At 38.4% G+C, this 21,778-nt stretch overlaps 1 protein-coding gene across 1 annotated transcript in view; it reads left to right on the top strand.

Annotated features, from left to right (window-relative positions):
* The window catches only part of GALNTL6 (polypeptide N-acetylgalactosaminyltransferase like 6), a 1,211,922-nt gene that overhangs the window by 1,090,018 nt on the left and 100,126 nt on the right, over positions 1-21,778 (top strand). Inside the window, exon 9 of the mRNA XM_043555626.1 lies at positions 12,765-12,872. Within this exon, the coding sequence (XP_043411561.1) occupies positions 12,765-12,872 (108 nt within the window). The remainder of the gene's footprint in view (positions 1-12,764; positions 12,873-21,778) is intronic.

The following is a 21,778-nucleotide window of genomic DNA, read 5'->3' as shown; positions in this document are numbered from 1 at the left end:
TCTCTCTCTCTCTCTCTCTCTCTCTCTCTCTGCCCCGCCCCCACTCACACTCTTTCTCTCTCTCAAAATAAATAAACGTTTTAAAAGTTCTGCAAGGAAGAAACACACGAAAGACAAATGGCAATCTGAGCAAAATTATTTGCAACTAATACCCTTAATACAGAAAGATCAACTACAAATCAATATGATTAAAGTTTTGAAAAGCCAAATAATAAAAATATTGAGACCGCTCACAGAAAGGACATACAAATGACTCTTAAATATCAAAAGTTATTCATTTTCAATTATGACAAGAAAAATGTAAATTAAAACTCTAATATCTTTTTCACCTATTAGATTGGCAACAATCTAAACTTTGATAACACAACACGTTGTCAGAGTGAAGGAAGAGACACTCTCAAACGCGGCCAATTACAGTAATGAAACGTTATATGCCCTCTTTAGGAGCAGTTAGAAACAATCTTACAAAATGTTTAACGTGCCTCCGTGTTAACCCAATTTCATTTCTATTCTCATGACCCACAGCGAGATTCACACATGTATTCAACAACACACATACAAAGATGTTTATCTCAACTTGTTTTTGTTGATGAAAAAGAGGAAAACTTAAGTGTCCATAAGAGACTGGTTAATTATTATCTAGTTACAATGTGGACTTTAAATAAAACGCAACAGCTTTATTTTTACTATTAGGTGGGGGGATGGGTTGGATGAGTTACACTGTTTAAAGGCCCCCCATTTCTACCACGTTAAGCTTGATACCTGACTGGGTACCCATATACGGTCTCTTTGGGTTTTCATAGGCCCTTCACGTTGTTACTCTCTGAGTGAAGAAGGTTTAGAATGGGTGGTCAGAGCTTTAATGGTACGGTGGTGAGCATAGATTGGGTGGTCAGAAAGAACTTTAAAATACATCCAAATCTGCCTTAATATGTGAATATATATTGGTGTGCCTGGGTGGCTCAGTTGGTTGGGCGTCCGACTTCGGCTCAGGTCATGATCTCACTGTTTGTGGGTTCGAGCCCTGAGTCGGCTCTGTGCTGACAGCTTGGAGCCTGGAGCCTGCTTCAGATTCTCTCTCTCTCTCTCTCTCTCTCTCTCTCTCAAAAATAAATAGACATTAAAAAAATTTTTTTAAATATGTGAATATATATTTACATGGATGTTAGAACTGCTTACGTACAAACTCTAGAGACAAATCCAGGTACAGATAGACCAAGATTTCTGAGCTAAAGCAAAGACATTGGTTCACTTGAAAACCCTTGAACAAAGAGAATCTGCAATTCGTGCAGTGGTGTTCTCAGTCTTGGCCTCCCTTCCATACGTAGGTCTGGACTGCAGGGAGGTTCATTTCCCTCTTCCTCTCACTCCTTCAGCCTTGAGTGTCTCCTAGCCAGCCGCCACCATGCCACTGCTCGCGGCAAATGCCCCGTGTATACATGACTCACTGATTAGATTCTTAGGAGAAATTACAGAATAATGACACAACAGCATCCCAGAGAAGGTTTTTCTCCCCAGGTGACTGTCCCCAAGCCAGTCCTTCTGTCCCCCAGTGCCCATGCTTGTTAATCTCCATACCCTTGGTTCCCAGGACTTAGCATCTAGTCCAGCAGCAAAAAAAAACCTATAGTTTTAATTAATAAGCATTTCTCACTTTCTCCATAGTTGTCTAAAAATACAAAAAACTCCAAGGGTGTTGAATTTATACTCCTGAAATTGTTTATTTGCCTCCCTAGAAGGCACAACTCAATCTCATTTTAGAAATGCACTCTTTTTCCCTTAAGCCACCTCTATATAAACTATCATGACAACGCTTTGTACAAATGGTTTTGTTAGAAATAAATTCAGGCTTATAAAGTGTGCTCATTAGAAATCCTTTTTATGCCAAGGATGATTCTAAAATATTTTATATACCTTCTCATTGCTTTTATGAGACAGTATATTAGAGGTCTCTTCTTACTTTCAAGCCTGCAAAGTACCTCAAAGTATAGTTGCGGTTTATATCTAAAGTGTGACAGAAGCCTTTTTATGGCACACTATACCTTCAGATACACAAGAAAATATCTAGAGTTGTTCCTATGGGGTTTTTTCCTACAATATTTAGCCTAGGTGACATAAAAATAACCATTTTAATTCAACATGCCCAGAATTGATCTTCCAAAGAAAATATTAAAATGACTCTAAACTCATTCAGAAACTCAAAGATAAACAGAAACAGCTGTTAAATGTCTCGCACGCTAGTCTGAGATTCATTTCAATTACCCGACAAAAGGTACCTCAGGTGTAACAGAGCATTTTCAAGTTAAGTTTTATGTCCATTAGATACAAACCTAGCGGCAAGTCTGAATTCCTTCCAGTTGTTACTTCCTTTAGGTCTGATGGCATTTTCCTAATTCCCTGTTTAATTTTATTTTAGCTTTTATAGATGGTTGTAAAGTGGGCAAAATATAACAATTTACACAGCATTCAGTACCTGTGTTAAGGTCAATTTGACTTCCTGCTGAAATTGTTTTCTAATACCGACATTTTGTTCACGTTTTTGTATTTTTCTGGCCACCATTCTTCCCTAAGAAGAAAAATGAAATACAGTGTAATCACTGCAATTCTTCTGGTGTGTAAATCTATATAAAGCAAGTCACCTTGCCCCCCAGCTCAAAAGGCATATGTATAGAAAGTAGGCAAAAAAATCTCTCCTTATGATTCTCAAGCCCTTCACCCCAAATCTCAGTAACAATACCATAGACAGCCTCAAAGTATATATACACATTGACTGTACAGATATAAGAATTTGTTTTCTATATTCAATATTTTCTATATTCTACATGAGGGTCCACAACCTACAACATGCAACATCAGTTGACCCACAACTTCCCTCCTCTTCTCTAAAACTGTGAGAGTGACAACTGAGAATACAATCTCTACCTCTCTCGCACACGCACATTCACAGACTTGCGTGTTGTCATATGCCCTGACCCCTCTCAGAGTGATCAGCATGTGTATAGACAACAACCACCCCATAGAGACCCAAAATACCAGAAGAATAAAGGTGGGCCATATCATGTATGGTATGTATATCTTGTGACCACCATTCTTGAGTACTATTATGGGCCACATAAGGGTACTATGTGAATTATTTGGTCCTTACAACCACCTCGTGAAGGAAACACATGACCCCAGCTTAATAGAAGATGACAAGAAGACTCAGAAAAGGGGAGAAAACCTGCTCAATTCAAAGCCCTGTGTGTGTGTGTGTGTGTTCTTTCCACTGTTCCAGATCATAAAAGTGTATCAATTTCTCTCCCAAGATAAAAATAACATGCAAATGCCACTACGAGCCTTTAGGAGTGCTCACATTTTTTTTGATGACATTTCTTCATATTGAATATTACTTTAAAAAAATGAATTGCCTATCCGCTGAAGCTTAGAAGAACTTTGGCTTTGCAAAAGTTTTTGTTTCAATGACAGTTCCTCCGAGTAGCTTTTGACTAATGTGCTAGTTTCAAAGTACACCCCTGACACTCTTAGACTTTCAAACTGTCACTATTCAAAAAGAGAGGGTGTTTTTTTGCTTTGGGTTTTTTTTTTTAATTTTTTTTTCAACGTTTTTTATTTATTTTTGGGACAGAGAGAGACAGAGCATGAACGGGGGAGGGGCAGAGAGAGAGGGAGACACAGAATCGGAAACAGGCTCCAGGCTCCGAGCCATCAGCCCAGAGCCTGACGCGGGGCTCGAACTCCCGGACCGCGAGATCGTGACCTCGCTGAAGTCGGACGCTTAACCGACTGCGCCACCCAGGCGCCCCTGGTTTGGGTTTTTTGATACTTCACCTTACTAGAAGACAGAAACCCAACTCAGCCTAACTTAGACGTAAGGGGAAATTGGAGAGAACACTCATGAAAACAATCCAAAAAAGTCAAGGAAATGGGTGAGCCCCTGGGAGGCCTGGAAATAAGGCCTCAAATACTGCTAGAAACCTTTCTTTGAAGATCTCCTCTTTGTCTCTCTCAGCTTTACTCCCTCCAACAGACTCTGCTTCCACCGCTCGGACTTGGCCTCTGGAAGCTCTCTCTGGCTTTTATTTTCTGCTTCACTACCAGAGAGGTAGTTCCAGTCTAATGAAACCTCAAGGAAGAAGTTCAGTTCAGTCATGTTCCTGCCCCTGCCATGAGGAAGGTATTATGATTGACAAGCCAACTACATGGCCAAGGAAAAGCACATGTTTGGACAGTTCCCCAAAAGAAAAAAAGTTGCTGTTCTAATATAGAAAGCCAATTTTTAAAAGTTTTGAAAGAACTTGTATTTGTTTTTAGCAGATGGTGAATCCAGAAAATTTAAGCAGTAGACAAAATCAGGAGACATACGGAAATAATGATAAAAAGCAAACAGTTTGCCTCTAATGCACCTTCTAAGCTGTAGAATAATGAATTAAGGGAAATGAGGGATTTTGTCCTTAGCCATAATATTTTACCTACAAAAGCACTTTTAAGATGTTCACTTGTTTTTCTTTCTTCTCCAAGACTTAATGTTTTAAGAAACCGATAAGTGATGCATCTTGGGGGTTTTGCTCCAGTCCCTACCCTAATCACTGTTTTTAAGACTGCTACGCGCGACTGCAAAATATGAACACTGCATCTTCAAAGCAACGATCTGAACAACGTACCCTCTGACGTCCTGCCATCCCTACCCAGGCCTCTTAAAAGCTCATTAAGTGCAAAATAGTTTGGGTACACTCTTTTTTATACGGACATGACAGAGCTTTTCTAACTTTGAAGAAATCCTAAGCAGATGGTTCAAGAAATGAGAGCTTCTCCCCTGAGACTAGAAACTACCATGTCCTCATTAAAGACTGTAGATACATTTACCAATTTCTGCTTTCATTATATTCTGATCAACAAATAGAAAAGGGGGGGTGAGAAAGGTCGAAACAAGCTGCTCTTTTTTTTCCTCCTGATCTCACAGAATAACCTCAAAGCCCAAGTTTTCTAAGAATACAGCAAAGCAATGGTGCGTATGGGTATGTCTCCCCTAAATCAAGTCAAACGAAAGATGCAGTTTTTATTACATCTAGCCCAGAAGAATAGTTTAATGACAGACATGGTGTTTTTCGATATCTGCACACCAAAGCTTTTTAGGTTAACAATTAATATTTTAATTCCTAGATAAATGGTAGTGAGGTACTATTTACTCTTGAGAAGGTCTTCAAACTTAGCCCATCCAAGACCTACCGTACAATTAGAGAGTGATTTTCCAGTCCCAGAAATAGAATTACTTATTTGTAAATAGTATGTTGTATTTTTAACATTAGCCATTTCTTTATTTTATAATAATCTAGATATGAATGAAAATAAGCTCAAGAGAGCTTATTACCTTGAAATTCGTATTTGAGTATGCTAGAGATCACAGCTGTTGTTTTTTAATGGCAACTAAATGGTGGAGTATCGTTAAACAACAATTGTCTGGAATTAACCTCACTTTATACCAATAGACCAGTAATTTGTTTATTCAATAAATACAGAGCACCAACTATGTGTCAGGCATTGTCCGAGGTGCTTAGACTATATCACACAATAAAAGACACAAAGACCCTTGCCTTTTTGGGACAGAGGCAGACAAGTAACAACATAATAAGTAAGTGAGTTATCTCCTGAGTTAGAAAGTGGTAAGTGCTGGTAGGACAGAGAAGGAGTGAAGAAGACTCAGGGTGCAGGATAAGAGGATGTTTGGGGCAAGAGGATTAAAGCTAAGACTTGAAAGAGAGGAGGGATTTAGCCATGCGGAGTTCTGGAAGACAATTTCAGACAGAGGGAAGAGCCAGTACGAATGCCCTAAGGTAGAAGGGTATCTGGCGTGTTGGAGGGATAGAAAAGAAGCCAAATGGCTTGAGCAGAGAGAGGCATGGGAAGAAGAGTAGGAAATAAGGTTAGAGAGATAGCAGGTTTTGGATTGAATGGACAAATAAATAATTTTGAGAATTTAGATCACCGCTTCCATGTATATATTATGTTTCATATTATACCCGATAATAATATTCCCTTACTATCCTCCTGACAGTCAATTTCTTACTGAGTCTGATTTCATATTTCACATGACTGGTATAATTGTATGATTCCATTTAATTTAACATCCTCTATGTCTAAATTCCAGTTTGTGACCGATAGTGAAAAGTGATTTTAAAAAATAAGGCAAGCATTCAATTATTCAGTCAATTTGAAATACATTACGGAAAAAAAATGCTCCGTGCTCATTCATGAGTAAAATAACATTGCTTTACAATATTTATGTTGTCAAAGGAAGACACAGTATTTATACATTTAAAATACTTCTCCAAGAATTAAATGCTTTAAGCATGACAATGCCATAGTTTTGGTTTGTGTTTTAAGAAATCATCACATGATACTACCAGGAAGTGTCTTTTAAAAATTTAAACCACATCTTTCAGAACAGATAAAGAATTTGATAAACGCCAACACAGCTGTGCTCTCTTAAAGAACTATGTTGTCACACGGTCACCTAAACACATCTCTCTAGCATGTCAGGATGTGCACGCTTCTGCTTCTACTGAAATAGGCACTGTTATTGGAAGATGGAACAAAATAAAGAAGTGTTTGGTGAGGTCCATAGTATAGAACCAAAAAAAGTCTAAGATTAGAGACAATTGACTTGGTGTGTTTATGATGAAAAGCAAGTTGGCCCTGAGCTCGTAAGAAGCAACACTAAATTGGAAAAGCATAAGTAAAAGTGTAAGTGTAGTGGAAATAGAGGTGATCACACTCAATTACTCAATAAATATTTATTATTTACTATGTGCTAAGCCCTTCACTAGTAGCTGGCGATATAATAAAATAGTAATATAGTAAAACAGTCATGGAACTATTAGTCTAGTGAGGGGAGACCGACACTAAGCAAACCATTATGCAAACACACAAATCCTTTAACTACAGTTACTGTCTCTACTTGAAAGAAACTGTTCAGAATTTTGAATTGGTCACATATCATGGCTCCAACATAGTGAACAAGACTGGCATATGGTAAATGCTCACTATGTATTTGTTTATTCACTCAGTTAATGAATTATGTGAAAGGGAAGTACAGGATGGAAATGGGAGCATAAAACGGGAGTCCTAACCAAATCCGGGGACTCACTGGTGACAGTGAAGCTGAAAAATGGAAAATAAATAGGAAATAGACAAAGGATAGGAAAGAAGGGAAAGGGCAAGAGGGAGGGGAGAATTCCTTTAGAGACAACAATTTATGGCAGCAAGCCCTGAGGAAGGAAACTCAGTGCTTCTTAAGGAATTAAAAATAGCCCAAGAGAGTCATGATCTCATGGTTCCTGAGTTCCGCATTAGGCTCGCGGAAGTCAGCAAAGAGCCCGCCTCTGATCCTCTGTCCCCCTCCTCCCTGCCCCTTTCCCACAGGTTCTCACTCTCTCGCTTTCTCTCTCACTCTGTCAAAATAAATAAATGAATTTTAAAAAATATCCTTTAAGCCCACAGAGAGTCTGTGTAAGGAATCTCCTAGCCCACACATACTCTCTCTGGGCTATTTTCAATTCCTTATTTGTGTTGGGAGTGGGGAGGGGGGAAGTAGGGACAGGAGAGAGTGACTGACAGACACATAAGCAAGGGGTCGATAATGCAAGGCCTTGGAGACTTTATGGAGAAGTAGTGACTTGACCTTACCAGCAGTAACAAACACTGAAGGATTTTAAATGGAGGTGTGACAGATTCATATTTGTAAGTGGTCATAGTAGCAATATGGAGAAATAAATTTTAGAATTCTATAGTTGCCTTAACACGCAATTTAGCATAAAAGAAAATCTGGGGGCACCTGGGTGGCTCAGTCAGTTAAGCATCTAACTCTTGATCTCAGCTCAGATCTTGATCCAGAAAAAAAAAAAAAAAAATCTGAGAAGTTTCCTGAATTTGACTTAACTGTAAAGAAAAATTTCTGATGGGAAGAATCTTAAAAATAAGAGTAGGCGATCAATGGAAAACATGAATTTTGATTCATTGGAGACTGTGGCCGGCAGAATTCTGAGATGACCCTCTTCCTTGCTTTACTCCCACAATTATGTTACATTACAGAGCAAAGAAATCTGGCAAACGTAATTCAGTTTACTAATCAGTTCACATAGTTTTTAGAACTATGGTCCTGGTGGCTTAACCTTATCACATGAGCCTTTCAAAAGCCCAGAGTTTTCTCCAGCTGGTAGCACAAGAAGTCAGAAAGATTTAAAGTGTAAAGACTATTCTATGTGACGGAGGTTAACCATCGCTGGCATGGAGAGTTCATGGGGCAAAAAACAGCAGTGTCTAGTCATCCGCCAGGAAGAAAATGGGGGTCCCAGTCCTACAACTGCAAGGAACTGAATTCTGCCAACAATCTAAATGAACCTGGAAGCAGATACTTCCCCAGAGGTTCCAGTTAAGAGCTTAGCCCAGCAGCCACTTAGATTTCAGCCCTGTGAGACTCCAGGCAGAGAACCCAGCTGAGCCCACATGGACTTCTGACCCACAGAACTGGGAGACCATAATAAATGAGTGTTGTTTTCAGCCATTACGTTTGTGGTAATTTGTTACACACCGTTATAAAACTTTTGCAGATATCTTTAAAAACCAGATTATAGTGACCCTCTGAACAGAATTAGTTAGAATTTCCTTTCTGTGTGTCCAATAGGTTATTTTGACATATCTTAGAAAGGAAGGTAATCATGATTTATTTCACTTTCTATTGTGGCAATTCTTACTCTGGCAAAATCTCTCCTACGGTATTTAGTCTACTTCTACCTACTTTCTACCTATTCTAGAAGACCATATGAACCAAAAAAAAAAAAAAAAAGTAGATTAACGTCAGAGGATGTAAAGAATTACCTGGGCCTTGTCCCTACACCTTACACTCATTTGTCACCATGTCCTAGTCCTACAGGAGAGATTGGCCATCTCCACCAACTGATGAGAGTAATAAAGCCACCTTTTTTTCATGATACATAAATACCCATGCCAACAAATCAGTATTTCCCAGCTAAGATGATAATATGACAAAAAGACTTCTTTGCCTTGACACTTGTTTACCTTTGACCAAGAAAGACTGACATTTGATTACACACAGGACTAACATTCTCTGCCCTCCAATTGCCCACCCATTCATCTTTTGTATATTGCTTCCAAATATTACCTCTTTAAAATGCAGAAATAATAAAAGGAAATAATCTCTCAGATAACTACATCCACTATATTTGATCTAAGATGTCAGAATAGACAGGGGAAAAAAAGTTCATTAGAGCAGACCAACTCCTATAAAAAATCCCAAACTCTTGGTAACGACCTCAGCTGTCTTTGCCAACAATTTGTTTAACACAGGTTCACTGCAGGAACTTCACAAGCCAAATAGAATACAGGATAATATCTCTTAATGAGTCAATGAAGAAATAGCATACTGCAAATCAATGACAGATTAATCACACTATTGTTCTAGGCAAGGGGACATGAGAGGAATGAAGTCCAAATTTAGTTGAGGTATACCTTTATAAGAGAGATGGCTTAGCCACCCTTGGACTGACATCAGCAGCCAGGTCCCCTGTTACTAGAGCACATTGCTGGGGGACAAGGGTGCCAGTCTTGACGGGCAAGAAGATTTTCAAGGGCTGCTGCAAGGCTTTAGCCACTGCTGGTAAAAGAGTCACCTTTACCGTGGCAGGAGCTACTTGCCCCAAGGTCTTAGGAGAGCTATTTTCAATGAGCCAAGAGTTGCCTTGCCCAAACATGACACTCTCAGTCCACACAAACTCTCGATATTTATAGTCAAAAGGCCGCCTATCATTGTTGCTTCTTCATATGCTATGTTCATAAGCCCCTAGTGAGGCCCCTCAGCAGCTGAACTACTGAGCTCTTTTCGGTGAGAACAGATGAGATGATGACATTCTGACGCCATTTACTCCATCTTGTATCAAAACAAATTTACCTCTAAAATAACCTCTTTTTTTCTCCTTATCATAAACAAGTGGATTCAAACAACTTTCTTAAGTCATAAACAGTGAATTTGAAATCACGCCAATACATGACAGGTACCAAGTTTACATTGTAGAGGAGTATGTGCAGTGGGAGATAGTATGGTGTCCAGTTTTGGAAAATACAATCTCCCACAAAGTCTATCTTAGAATCACTGAATTTCAGTGTTCCAAAGGACTTTGTAACTTAAAAAATGGCAGCCAGCAAACCATGGTCCTTTGCCTGTTTTATTGAAATATAGCTAGCCATACTAGGGTTGCTTTTCCAAGAGAAACCATATGACCTGAAAAGCCCAAAGTATTTATTTTGACTTTTACAGATGAAGTTTGCTGACTATAGGTAGAATATTGATCAAATATATGGACACTGGAGTTAGACTGCTAGCATTCAAATCTCCATTCTGCAGGATGGCCAGTTACGTGGCTTTGGGCAAGTTACTCAGCCTCTAAACTACCACTCTCACAGCTATCTAATTGGGGGAAATAGTAAAATCTGTCATTGAGTTTTGAAGATTAAAAAAGGGCACAATACACACTCATAAATGCTAACTCTTATTATTAGGATTATCTTAAAATATCAGCTAGGTCAACTGTCCACCCAAAGTTACATATTTGTCTCCAAAGTGTCTTCTACTACAGATTTCAACACATCTAGTGAGGCAGGAAGCTCATTTAATCATTCTGTTAGAAACTTCTTCCTTCCACTGTATTGAAATCTGCCTTTTTATAGCTCGATGCTATTAATCCGATCTCCTTGAGGTGCTACAGCACATCTCCTCCAAATACTAGGATCTTCAAATATTTGAGAAAGGTTTCCCTGAATTTTATCTTATCAAGACTACATATCCTCCAGTTCTTTTCATTATTTCTTCTAAAACACAGTTTGTATCTCTTTCTCACTTTGGTAATTCTTTTCAGAAGGAAATACAAAGTATTTACCTAGAAATTAGCATAAGACTTCAGACAGATAGATTCACACCCTTACTCCCCAAACTCTCCATATTATGTTGGTGATGTATGTTTTATGCTAGTCTTTTTCCATTCCATCCAGTTCTGGAAGTGTTGATATTTTTAGATACAAAGACCTTACGTTTGCCTTTTTTATGTGTAATCTAATATAGCTTCAGTCTCTCCACATCTTTCCAGATGTTGGTACTATTGTTTAGAATGTTCACTACCCCTACCAGCTTCATATCATCTTTGCATACTTCTGATGTCTTGATTTAAAAGATGAGTAAATATCCCATTACATTAAAATTGATACTATGGATAGTCCTGAACTCATTTAGAGCAACTGAGTATTGTTTTAGTAATTGAATTGCCTTTGCCCTTGGACTTCTATCACCCTAATCACTGTATATTTACTAGTCTTGCTTGGGGGTCATTCCTTTTAGTGAAAGAAGTTGGAAGCAAATGTAAGCTAAGACATAAACAGCTTTCTTTCTCTCTTTCAATATTACACTTTAAGACAGGCTGTGTATCTGTATTAGTCAGGGTGCTCCAGAGAAACGGAACCAACAGCATATGGATATATTAAGAGAGAGAGATTTATTTTACAGAACTGGTTCATGTGATTGAAGAGGCATGGTAAGTCTAAAACCTGCAAGGTAGACTGGCAGACTGAAGATCCAAGGAAGAGCTGCAGTTCAAGTCCACAAGCAGTCAACTAGCAGAATTCCTTCTTGCTAGGGGGAGGTCAGTCTTGGTTCCATGAGGGTCTTCAATTCCTTGGATAAGCTACATTACAGAAGATATAATGCTTTACTCAAAGTCCAATTTAAATGTTAATCTCATCCCCCCCCCCAAAAAAAAAACAAAAAAACAACAATAACAACAAAAAACACCTCCATAGAAACATCCAGAATAATGTTTGACCAAATATCTGGGCACTGTGGTGCAACCAAGTGATATATTAAATTAACCATTATAGTATCTAAGTCTTTTTAATCTTTTTCTTGAAATGAAAATAGCTAAAAGTCTAGCATATATTAAGCCTGTATTTTTATTGTCATAATTTGTCCTTTAATAGTTAAGTACACTGTTACATGAAACTGTGATTAAGTGTGTGACTAAGTGAATATTCATGATAAAAAATAACCCATTAAATTTTGTTACCACATATAAGTACAATATTTTAACATATACCTTGAGTTTAATACTTCCTGAGTCCACATCAATAACCAATTGTTTTTTGTACCTAAGAAAAGATTCAGGGTAGGAGAAAATAGAATGCAACAATGATTTTTAAGATGAGCTTTCCTGGAAGTTTCAAAATGTGGATGTCACTTAAAGTATGGATATGTCTGCATTCTTTAATTCATTCACCTATTTTTAAAATTCCATTTTTTTATGTTTTAAAATTTTGAAATGGCATTTAAATTCCAATGCTATTTCTTCAAATGATTTCACAAGATTGTCAAAACAAATAGCTATATAAATGAGAAGATGTCTAAGCATTAAATGTCAGCGCACACAATGTTTGTGAACAAATTCTACTAGAATAGAAAAATGCCAAAATGCTATCTATGGAAATTAGACTTTACTAAACTCATATTTTGGTTCTAAACTTTTATGAATCTAGGTTTTGAAAAATGTGAGGTCTTTTTCTTGGTTAACTATTTATGATAAATAGAAATTATTAATTTAGAGATTTTGAGCAATTATAAGATTGTTTATGAATTCTACTAAGAATTCCTTTTTTCATATGAATTGTACTGTTCTCTTTTGTTATACTTTTAAATTTCCTTTCTTTAGGTTTGGATGTGTGGAGGAGAAATGTTTGATGTCCCATGTTCTAGAGTTGGTCATATCTACAGAAAGTATGTCCCTTATAAAGTTCCATCTGGGACCAGCCTGGCAAGAGTGAGTAACTGGGGATCAAAATAAGTTGGGCTTTACATGGCTTCCTGTAGGCAGCAGACCAAGCAGCCTCCTACGTCGTATAATTTGTGACATAGACTGACAGGCACAGTCTGTTAGAAACAACTGACCGAAATAAAAACTGCACCACTTACCATTCCATTTGGCAGGCTTTAGAATGTATAGAGTTTCTGTGTTCCTCAGAGTTTGATTTCCATTCCTTAAGGAGGGATTAATTATATTAATTCTTGTTTTTAATTGCTTCTAAGCACTTTCACATACATTATATTTAACCTTCACCTATACCTTCTTCGATTGGTATTCATATCCTTATTTTGTAGATGAGAAAACTGAGGCTTGGCAAGGTGGCTTGTTCACGCTCAAACGAATGATGGAGGAGGCGGTTTAAGCCTGAGTCGTCAGAATGGATGTCCAGTACTCCCCCTGTCCCCCTTCATGGCGTGTAACAGGATACATAAGTCAGATGGAGAAAGGGGGAAATACGAGATGGGGAGAGGTGGTTGCCCAACCTCTGCTTTCTCATTTGCAACTAGAGCCAAGACTGCCTGAAATTTTACCCCATCCTCAAAATTCCACATTTGGCCAGTTGCAAGATGCTTTTTCAAATACTGTTTTGAATAAAACCTTTTTCATAGGCTAAATGGAAGGATGCCTTTTAGAATGTTTTCATACATATTCGGGAGGAAGTCACAATGCCTTCTTGAATAATCCTGACAATTTCTCTGTTTTCCATGTTACTTTCTTCATAGCTGGGTTAGTTTTATTCACCACAGTATGTATCTACCACTGCAGAGATGCAAAATCTAGAAAAAAAAGTGTTTTTGCTATGTCCCTTTACACAGTATTCTCCTAGGAATCGAACCCTGAATTATTCATTTGGTTTTTTTACTACTAAGGCGTCAATAGATAACTATTTGGATCTTTTATATAAAGCTCAATAAACTCACAAGCTTCTTTAAAATATAAACCAGTTCATCAGGTTTCATTACAATATCAATCCCACCAAGGCAGAGTTTCTTCTGTGCTATTTGCGACTACACTCCCAGCACCTAGAACAAGACTTGGCAGGCACTCAACAAATATTTGTTGACAGGACTAATTAATAAGAAAAAAAAAAAACTAGACAATGCTACAGGCCTGTCTTACTAGAACTTAACAATGAAGTACAAAATTTTTTCTTTAAAAAAATTTTGTTAACGTTTATTCATTTTTGAGAGACAGAGTGCGAGTTGAGGAGGGGCAGATAGAGGGAGACACAGAATCTGAAGCAGGCTCCATGCTCTGAGCTGTCAGCACAGAGCCCAACACGGGGCTTGAACTCACGAACTGTGAGATCATGACCTGAGCTGAAGTCAGAAGCCTAGCCAACTGAGCCACCCAGGCGCCCCAAATTTTCATTTGTAGTGAATCTTCTTGAGGAAAGAGAATTGATTCTTATTCCATTTCTGAGATTGTCAACTGTATGCATTTTCTTAAGCCACATCCACAATCTTTTTTTGTTAACAGTTTGAGTTCATAGTAATGAGGTTACATCACATACACCTTTTTTTAAATGTTTTATTTATTTTTGAGAGAGCACAAGCAGGGGAGGCTGCAGAGAGAGGAAGACAGAGGATCTGAAGCAGACTCTGCACTGACAGCAGTGAGCCTGATGTGGGGCTTGAACTCATGAACTGTGAGATCATGACCTGAGCCAAAGTTGGACGGTCAACTGACTGAGCCACCCAGGTGCCCCAGCATCACATACACCTTGAAGGGAAATAGTCATATTATTACTCCCTCCTCAAAAGTTTAATAAAGTACTCCATTAAGTAGCTATAAAAATATGCTATTTGAAAAAAAATCACAAAGCAATTACAGAGCTGTATCTTAGATAAGGACATATGATTTAATTTTGTCATAAGACTTAACACATATGAATCTCCAAATTCATTCAGGAAAACAACAAGAATTCACTAAAAGGTATAGCTTTGGGCACATATCACAAATCAGCCATGTGAGTATCATAAATCATAGCAGGTGAAACTACCCCAAAGATAATGATGTTGTCACTTGTCCCTCTCACTCACTCATATGCTCCCAGTTTGTGCCCCAATCTGCATCATTCATTCGCAGGATGGATGGAGTATGTGCTTGGTTTGTAGTCAAAATTAGAGTGTTCAAACTGGAAGGGAAAGTTGTGCTGATCCAGAGGGTGTGTTTTCAAAAAAATAAAACTGCTCATATATTTTCAAGAAAGAAATGAAGTACTTTTTCAAGGACTGTCAAATATAGGCAAGCTAGGGCTGGCCCATAAAATTTCCGGCAAAAAGTGAGTGTGCCTTCAAATGAAAAAAAAAAAGTCCATACTTCTGAATTTTAATCTTTTCCACTTAAATTTTACTTGAGGGCTCATTTTCAGTTTTTTTCTAAACTGCTAGGGCAATCAGAAAGTCATAAATATTGAAGTTCAACTGTCAGTCTAAGGTATGCTTCATGATATTTTAAATTAAAAAAATATATTAAAATGAAAAACAATTCTGATTTTTGTGGGAGAACCTCAACTACCTGCTACCCCTGCCGTCGTTACTAAATCATCAAAGATGATGAGAGACATTAAAGGTGTTTCAGATGCAGAGTCATGTCTATTCAATAGGTAGTTAATCTCTCCAAGCTCATTAGGAAATGAAGATGGAGATTTTAACTCTAAAGGCTTGTTTTCTTATTTTACAAAGCTCCTTTAATCCTTCAAAAACATGCACCTTTTATTTACGTACCTATGTAAACTGAAGATTCCAGCCGACCTCCAAACACACACACACACACACACACACACACACACACACAAACACACATGTGTGAATAGCCTGCCATCCTCTAAATAGTTCACCAGTGTGTATTATTGAAATAAATTCAAATTATTAGTACCTTTTATTTACCTAGCATTACAGTCTGGTTGGAAGAGACAAGATAACCATGTATGAAACCACTAGAGGACAATACAGGACAACAAGTAGTTGTTCAAACATATTGTGAAGATACGCATTAGCAGAGGGGGCAAGAGGGGGATGGGGTACCAAAGCTTTTGAACTGAAAGAGGACCTTCGAGGATACTTCAATTAAATGGATGAATTTCATAGAATAGTGGTTCCCAAGCACAGAAGCAGTTCCTGGGCCAGTTTTCATCCAGCCTCAGTGACCTGAGAAAAATAAGTATCACAGAGCTACATATATTCAATTTAGTAATATCCTTTTTTGCAGCAATCAGAGGCTTTGGGTTTTTTTTTTTAATGACAGAATACAAGATCGATTTTTATTAGTGCCCTTATTTGGCAAAAATAAAAATTAGCATCCCTATGGCAGTTCCCATAAAATGCAAAACTCCAGGATACGGTGACTTACAATTCAGCTTCATGTGGGAATCAGAGTTTTCACTCATCATGAATAAAACTATCTTACTGAGTTGGCTCCAGTGTTTGCACATTGGGCATTGTTGTGGCATCTTTTCACCAGGAACAAACAGCCAGTTCCTGAAAGAGGAAATGATTGTCCCTCTCGTTGTAGAAAGACTAGAACGTCCAAGAGCTGTAGTGATAGCTGTCCCTTCCTCAGGATGACACTGTCCTCGTCACAGAAGAGTGAGCAGCTCCTCAGTGAAAGGCCTAGCGAGCCTCCGCACAGGAGGAAGCGGCTGAGTGGCAGATGGGTGGAAGACCCTCCAAGAAGACCCTTCCTTCTGACAAGTTGTGACCTGAACCACTCGCTCTGTTGAAGGAGCAGCCATTACTGGCGGCTTGCAGACTTCTCTGTGAATGCAACTGTGTTTGGGGACAATCAAAGCCACTGGACCTGAGACCAGTGGCTTTATGAGCAGGGACAAGACAGAGGTGCAGAGCCATCACCTCATGGATAAACATACTAGCTGATTGCAGCACAAGGGTAGTCCCGCGGATGCAAGTTGGCCCAAGGGAGTTTCCCCAGGAGGATCCTAAGCCACCGGAGGGCAGTGTTGCAGGCTGGGAGTGGGGCAGTCCTGGAAGCTCACAGGCTGTCCTCCCTAGCTCCAAAGTTTGCAAGGGATGCAACAGAATGCAAAATGAGGGAACTGCATACTTCTGTGGTTTGCCACTGACATAGTATTAACACTTTTTTTCTTTTCTAAAATGCCATCTTGGATTTTATGGCAACCGTCATCCAAATTTCGAGATACAGCTGTAAAAGGAAAGAAGTCAAACCCCATAAAAGTCCTGTTGCACTGGATGGCCTATAGAACTTGAAAACGTAACTCTCATTAGAAAGGGTAAGGTTAAATGTCAAGTGAACAGAGTGGAATTGTGAACTGAGACACCTCTGTCCTAGGCTTAACCCTCCTACCAAACTGACCCTTATGGGAAGGCTTGGAATGAACAGGAGCAGTTGGAGTGGAAGGGCACAGGCTCCAGCATGAGCAACAATACCGGTAGGAAGGAGCAGGCGCAGAGAGTGAGAAAGGACAGTTTGGGACCTGTGGAGCTACACTGGGAATGTGCATTGGAGGCAGACTCTCTGGAGGGCCCTGTGTGCAGACCACAGTGTGTTTTTTTTTATAGATTGCACTCACAGTTTTGGGACAGGAAATGCCAGGATAAAAATAAAAGGGGTAATTGGGCACCTGGGTGGCTGAGTCAGTTAAGAGGCCAACTCTTAGATTTGGCACAGGTCCTGATCTCACAGTTTGTGAGTTTGAGCCCTATGTCAAGCTCTGCACTGACAGGGTGGAACCTGCTTGGGACTCTCTGCCTCTTCCCTGCTCATTCTCTCCCTCTCTCTCTCTCACCCTCACACACACACACACAAAATAAGCTTTAAAAAAATAAAAAATAAAGTAAAAATAAAAAAAAATAAAAGCGCTAAACAGATCAACCAACAAGTCAACATTAAGTGGGAGAAGACTAAGGGAAGTAACATTTTGAACACAAGAAGCATTTGTAAAGAAAATTTCCTGGAAGGTTTTTATTGATTTGCCATGCTGTGCAAGGAGAGAGAGGTCAAATGTGGTTAGGAGGTTTTCATCATAGCTTCTAAGAAAAAAATCATATCCATACAAAAAATGGAGACATGCAAAAGGGGAAGGGGGAAGATGCTGAGATTAGTTTTAGATAAGAAGGGTGATAAGCGAAACCCTTACATGAGTTCAGGGATGGCCAGATCCCAGAGACTTGCACAGACTTCCCATGTAGAATTCTGAGAGGCCACAAAAATCAGATTTTCTATACCAATAAATGTTCATTTCTGAAAAAAAAAAAAAGGAATTCATCATGCCAGGCACTGTGCTAGGCCCTGGAAGTATAAATGAAGAACACGATAAACAAAAACTTTAACTTCTGATAACTAACGACCCTGATTAGGACAGTCAGATGGTATTGACACAATCCAGCAATTACACGTAACAATCTAAACACCACGAGGGTGAGCTAAGGGTTAAATAAACATAACTAAATTTGCTATGAATGAGATCTGTATCTTATATACTTATTTGTAAGCGCTTTTGTTTAGAAACAAATTATTGCAATTACAATTTTACGTAAGAGGAAGTATATCTCATATAACACATCCAGTGTTATTTAATACAATAACAATATATGTTCCATAGTAATAGATTATATTTAATGATCCTATAGGCCACACTGTGATCTACATCCAAGTTACAAATGTTTTTCACCTTATGTATTTACTTAGGGTTTCTTGGCAGGATGCAATGATCTTTGATGTTCTAAGGTTATTATACTTCATGGGCATGAATGTTAAACCTGACGTCTGAGGGAGAACGGTGATTTTGCCTCTATCAGCTATGAAATGACTTCTTAACCTATATTTCAAGTTGTTTTTCTCCTGGTGTCATAACTCTGGTGACATCCAGTTCTTCTGACTCCATAGATCATCTCAGACTGTTGAAACTGGTTGGGGTGGAGAGAGGTAGAGGTGAGGAGGAGTAGGGGGGAGGGTTTCAGTGTGGAAGCCCAGTCACCCCAAATCAATTAGGGAGTGCTTCCTCATCGTTCACCCTGGCACCAGCTATCCTGGTCTAAAGTAGCTGAAATGGAAGAACACAAGATCTGACGTATGCAGCCCTCCCTTGTTTGTGTCAGAAAAATATATCAGTTGAGGAAAAGCTTTAGCAAGACCAAAATGACTACTTTGATATCAGAAAACAAAATCAGCAACAAGGCTATAGAGTATGGTGATGAATGGGAAATCTGCTCCCACAAATTGACCTTTCTCCCCTGATGATTATAAATCAGTTCACTCTCGTAAAACTGACCAACAAATAAGAGCTGTAACATGACAACCTTAGCCATCAACAGCAGCCAGCACCTCTTTCTATTTCTCTGAAAACTATAGAGTTCAGGTGCTTTATTTGAAACTATCATCGAGTTCAGGGACACAGTGGCCTATCATGGGCTTTCTCTCAAAAAACAGAAAATGATGAATTCTTCCCCAAAGACTCAACCTGCATTAATGGCTAGGACTTCCAGGCAGAAGCAGTTCCTCTGAAAACAATAACTATATCTAATGCTTCCTTATAATATAACAAAAAAGATAATAAGGCCATCCAATACTTAGGGCCAGAACTAAAGTTGATTCACATACTGCGATCATGTGTTAGTTTCTCTCCCTTCTTGGCCACAGTTTAGAATATAATATCTTCTATTTATATGGAGCTTTTTATTTGAGAAGTCCAAGCATCTTCCATGAATAATATTTCATTATTCTTCATGAGAGTCTCCCTAAAAAACAGTCATAAGTTTATTATGTGACAATAATGATTCAGTAAACCATTAAGATATGGTGAGTCCATTGCATGCTATAAAGATAAGGGTCTATCCTCAATAAAGACTCAGGCTAGAGAAATTTCTCAGTAAATATTTATTAATGGCCTACTATGGAGATGCACTGAGCATGCTACGTGTCTTAAGCCAGTAGCATTGAGCCCTTCCTGTTAGATCAAGCCATCCCTTTGTAATAGAATGTCACATCACCCAAGCACATTGCCCCACACTGGAGATAAGTTTCTGGTACACAACACCAATAGAGCACTCATACTCATCCTTTAATGATGTCCCATTTTTAACACTTGACATTTTATGCTTGCATTGCATAAGAAGAAAACAAGGCAAAGTAAAACTACTCTGCCAAGGACCTAGAGAGAGGAGATGGGAAAACATGGAACACAAACTTATGTCTCGCTGCTTGGCCCTTATTTGTTCCCTTAATTCCTAAACCACTGGTATCAGAATTTTTTTTTAAGTATCCACTTTTTTTCATCTGTTTGCTTAACAAATAACAGCAGAATCACACATTGTCTTTAAAAATTTTTAAACAATATGGAGATAAAACATGGAGTGTTCATACCAAACCTAGAGACTCTAAATTTCTTTCTCATGTGAAAAATATCATGAAAAGAACATGTGAGGGGAAGACAACAATATTATTTTGAAACTCAGCAATTTTCCACAAAGCTTCTCAAAACTAACTTTTAGTTCGGTTTTCTTCCTATTTATTTGCTCTACATATTGCCCCCCAAACTCCCACAGATGCTATCATCTTCCCAACATTAAAGCAGTCTGCTCCGTTTAACTGTTCCAAATATCCCTCAGTGCTTTCCCAAGTTTAGCTCAGCTATGACTTGTGAATCAAGTATCTAACACTTTCTGAGGTGCAAAACAGAGCTTGGAATTGAGACAAGTAATCTCTAAACCATAAGGACAAAAGTCAGCATTTCCTGATCTATCTAGTGAGGACCAGCATTTTTCATGAGTTTTTTGTTGAGCCTATTGGCAGATTTTATAAAGTAAATATGGTTTATTTAAATGGGGATCCTAGGTATTGACATGACAATTAGCTGTCATGAGTAATCATACTCTTACTTTGTCATTCTTAACAAAATTAAAATGGGAATTATTTTCTCTTTCCAATGGTACCTTTTCCAGTCTGCTTTTGGCTACTCCTTCCCCTACCTAAAATACCTTGGCACTTTATGTTATTAGTTAGCATTTATACAGCTTTCTTTTTTCAAAGCACTTGAGAAACTACATGGTGAGCCCATTTGTGGGCTAGGGGGGAATTATAATTGCATTTTTATCATTATCCCCATTAGTACTGAACATTTTCACAACTCCACTGGAGCCTCAGAAAGGAGAAAGCTTGCTTAGATAAAGTAGGCCCCTGCTGCTATAAAATTAAGCTACTGAAATTTAAGCAAATTTAAATATTTAGCATGCCATAATCTCAATAACCAAAAATGCAACTCTTGCAAGAGGGAGCTGGGCTGGCTGCTTTATAACTCCACCTTTCAGGACCCCAATGGAATGAGGAAGCCACAGGTGTACCTGAATAGGAGGGTCTCATTTTGTGGAATTAGATTCTTACCGTAAGATGTGTAAATTCACAGTGGCACTGTGCTTCAGGCCTCTGCCATTTCATTTCCATTCTAATTACCTTTGTTTCTAATAGTTTCTTAGTTCATAGCAAGAATTCCATTTCCAGGGAAATTAATGTACAACATGGCAGCCATAGTCAGTAATATTATAATACATATTTGAAAGTTGCCAACATGGTAAATCTTAAAAGTTCTCATCAAAAGGAAAGAAAATTGTAACTTTGTATGGTGAATTGATGATAACTAGATTTATTGTAGTTATACACTTTCCAATGTATGCAAATATTGAATTATTATGTTGTGTACCTGAAACATAATGTTATATGTCAATTTTACCTTAATAAGAAAAATCTATTTCCAATTTCAGTTCCAACCCAAGTATATCTCCTTTTGACGTTACATTTGAGATGAAAAAACAAGTTCCATTTGATATTCTATAAAGTGAGAAATGGTCAAAGCCAACTGCCAGCTTTGTGGTTTCTGGATGCTT

This window comes from Prionailurus bengalensis, chromosome B1 (assembly GCF_016509475.1).
Source record: "Prionailurus bengalensis isolate Pbe53 chromosome B1, Fcat_Pben_1.1_paternal_pri, whole genome shotgun sequence".
In the NCBI taxonomy this organism is placed as follows: domain Eukaryota; kingdom Metazoa; phylum Chordata; class Mammalia; order Carnivora; family Felidae; genus Prionailurus; species Prionailurus bengalensis.
The sequence above is the reverse complement of the archived record's forward strand: the minus strand, read 5'-3'. Positions and strand labels throughout refer to the sequence as shown.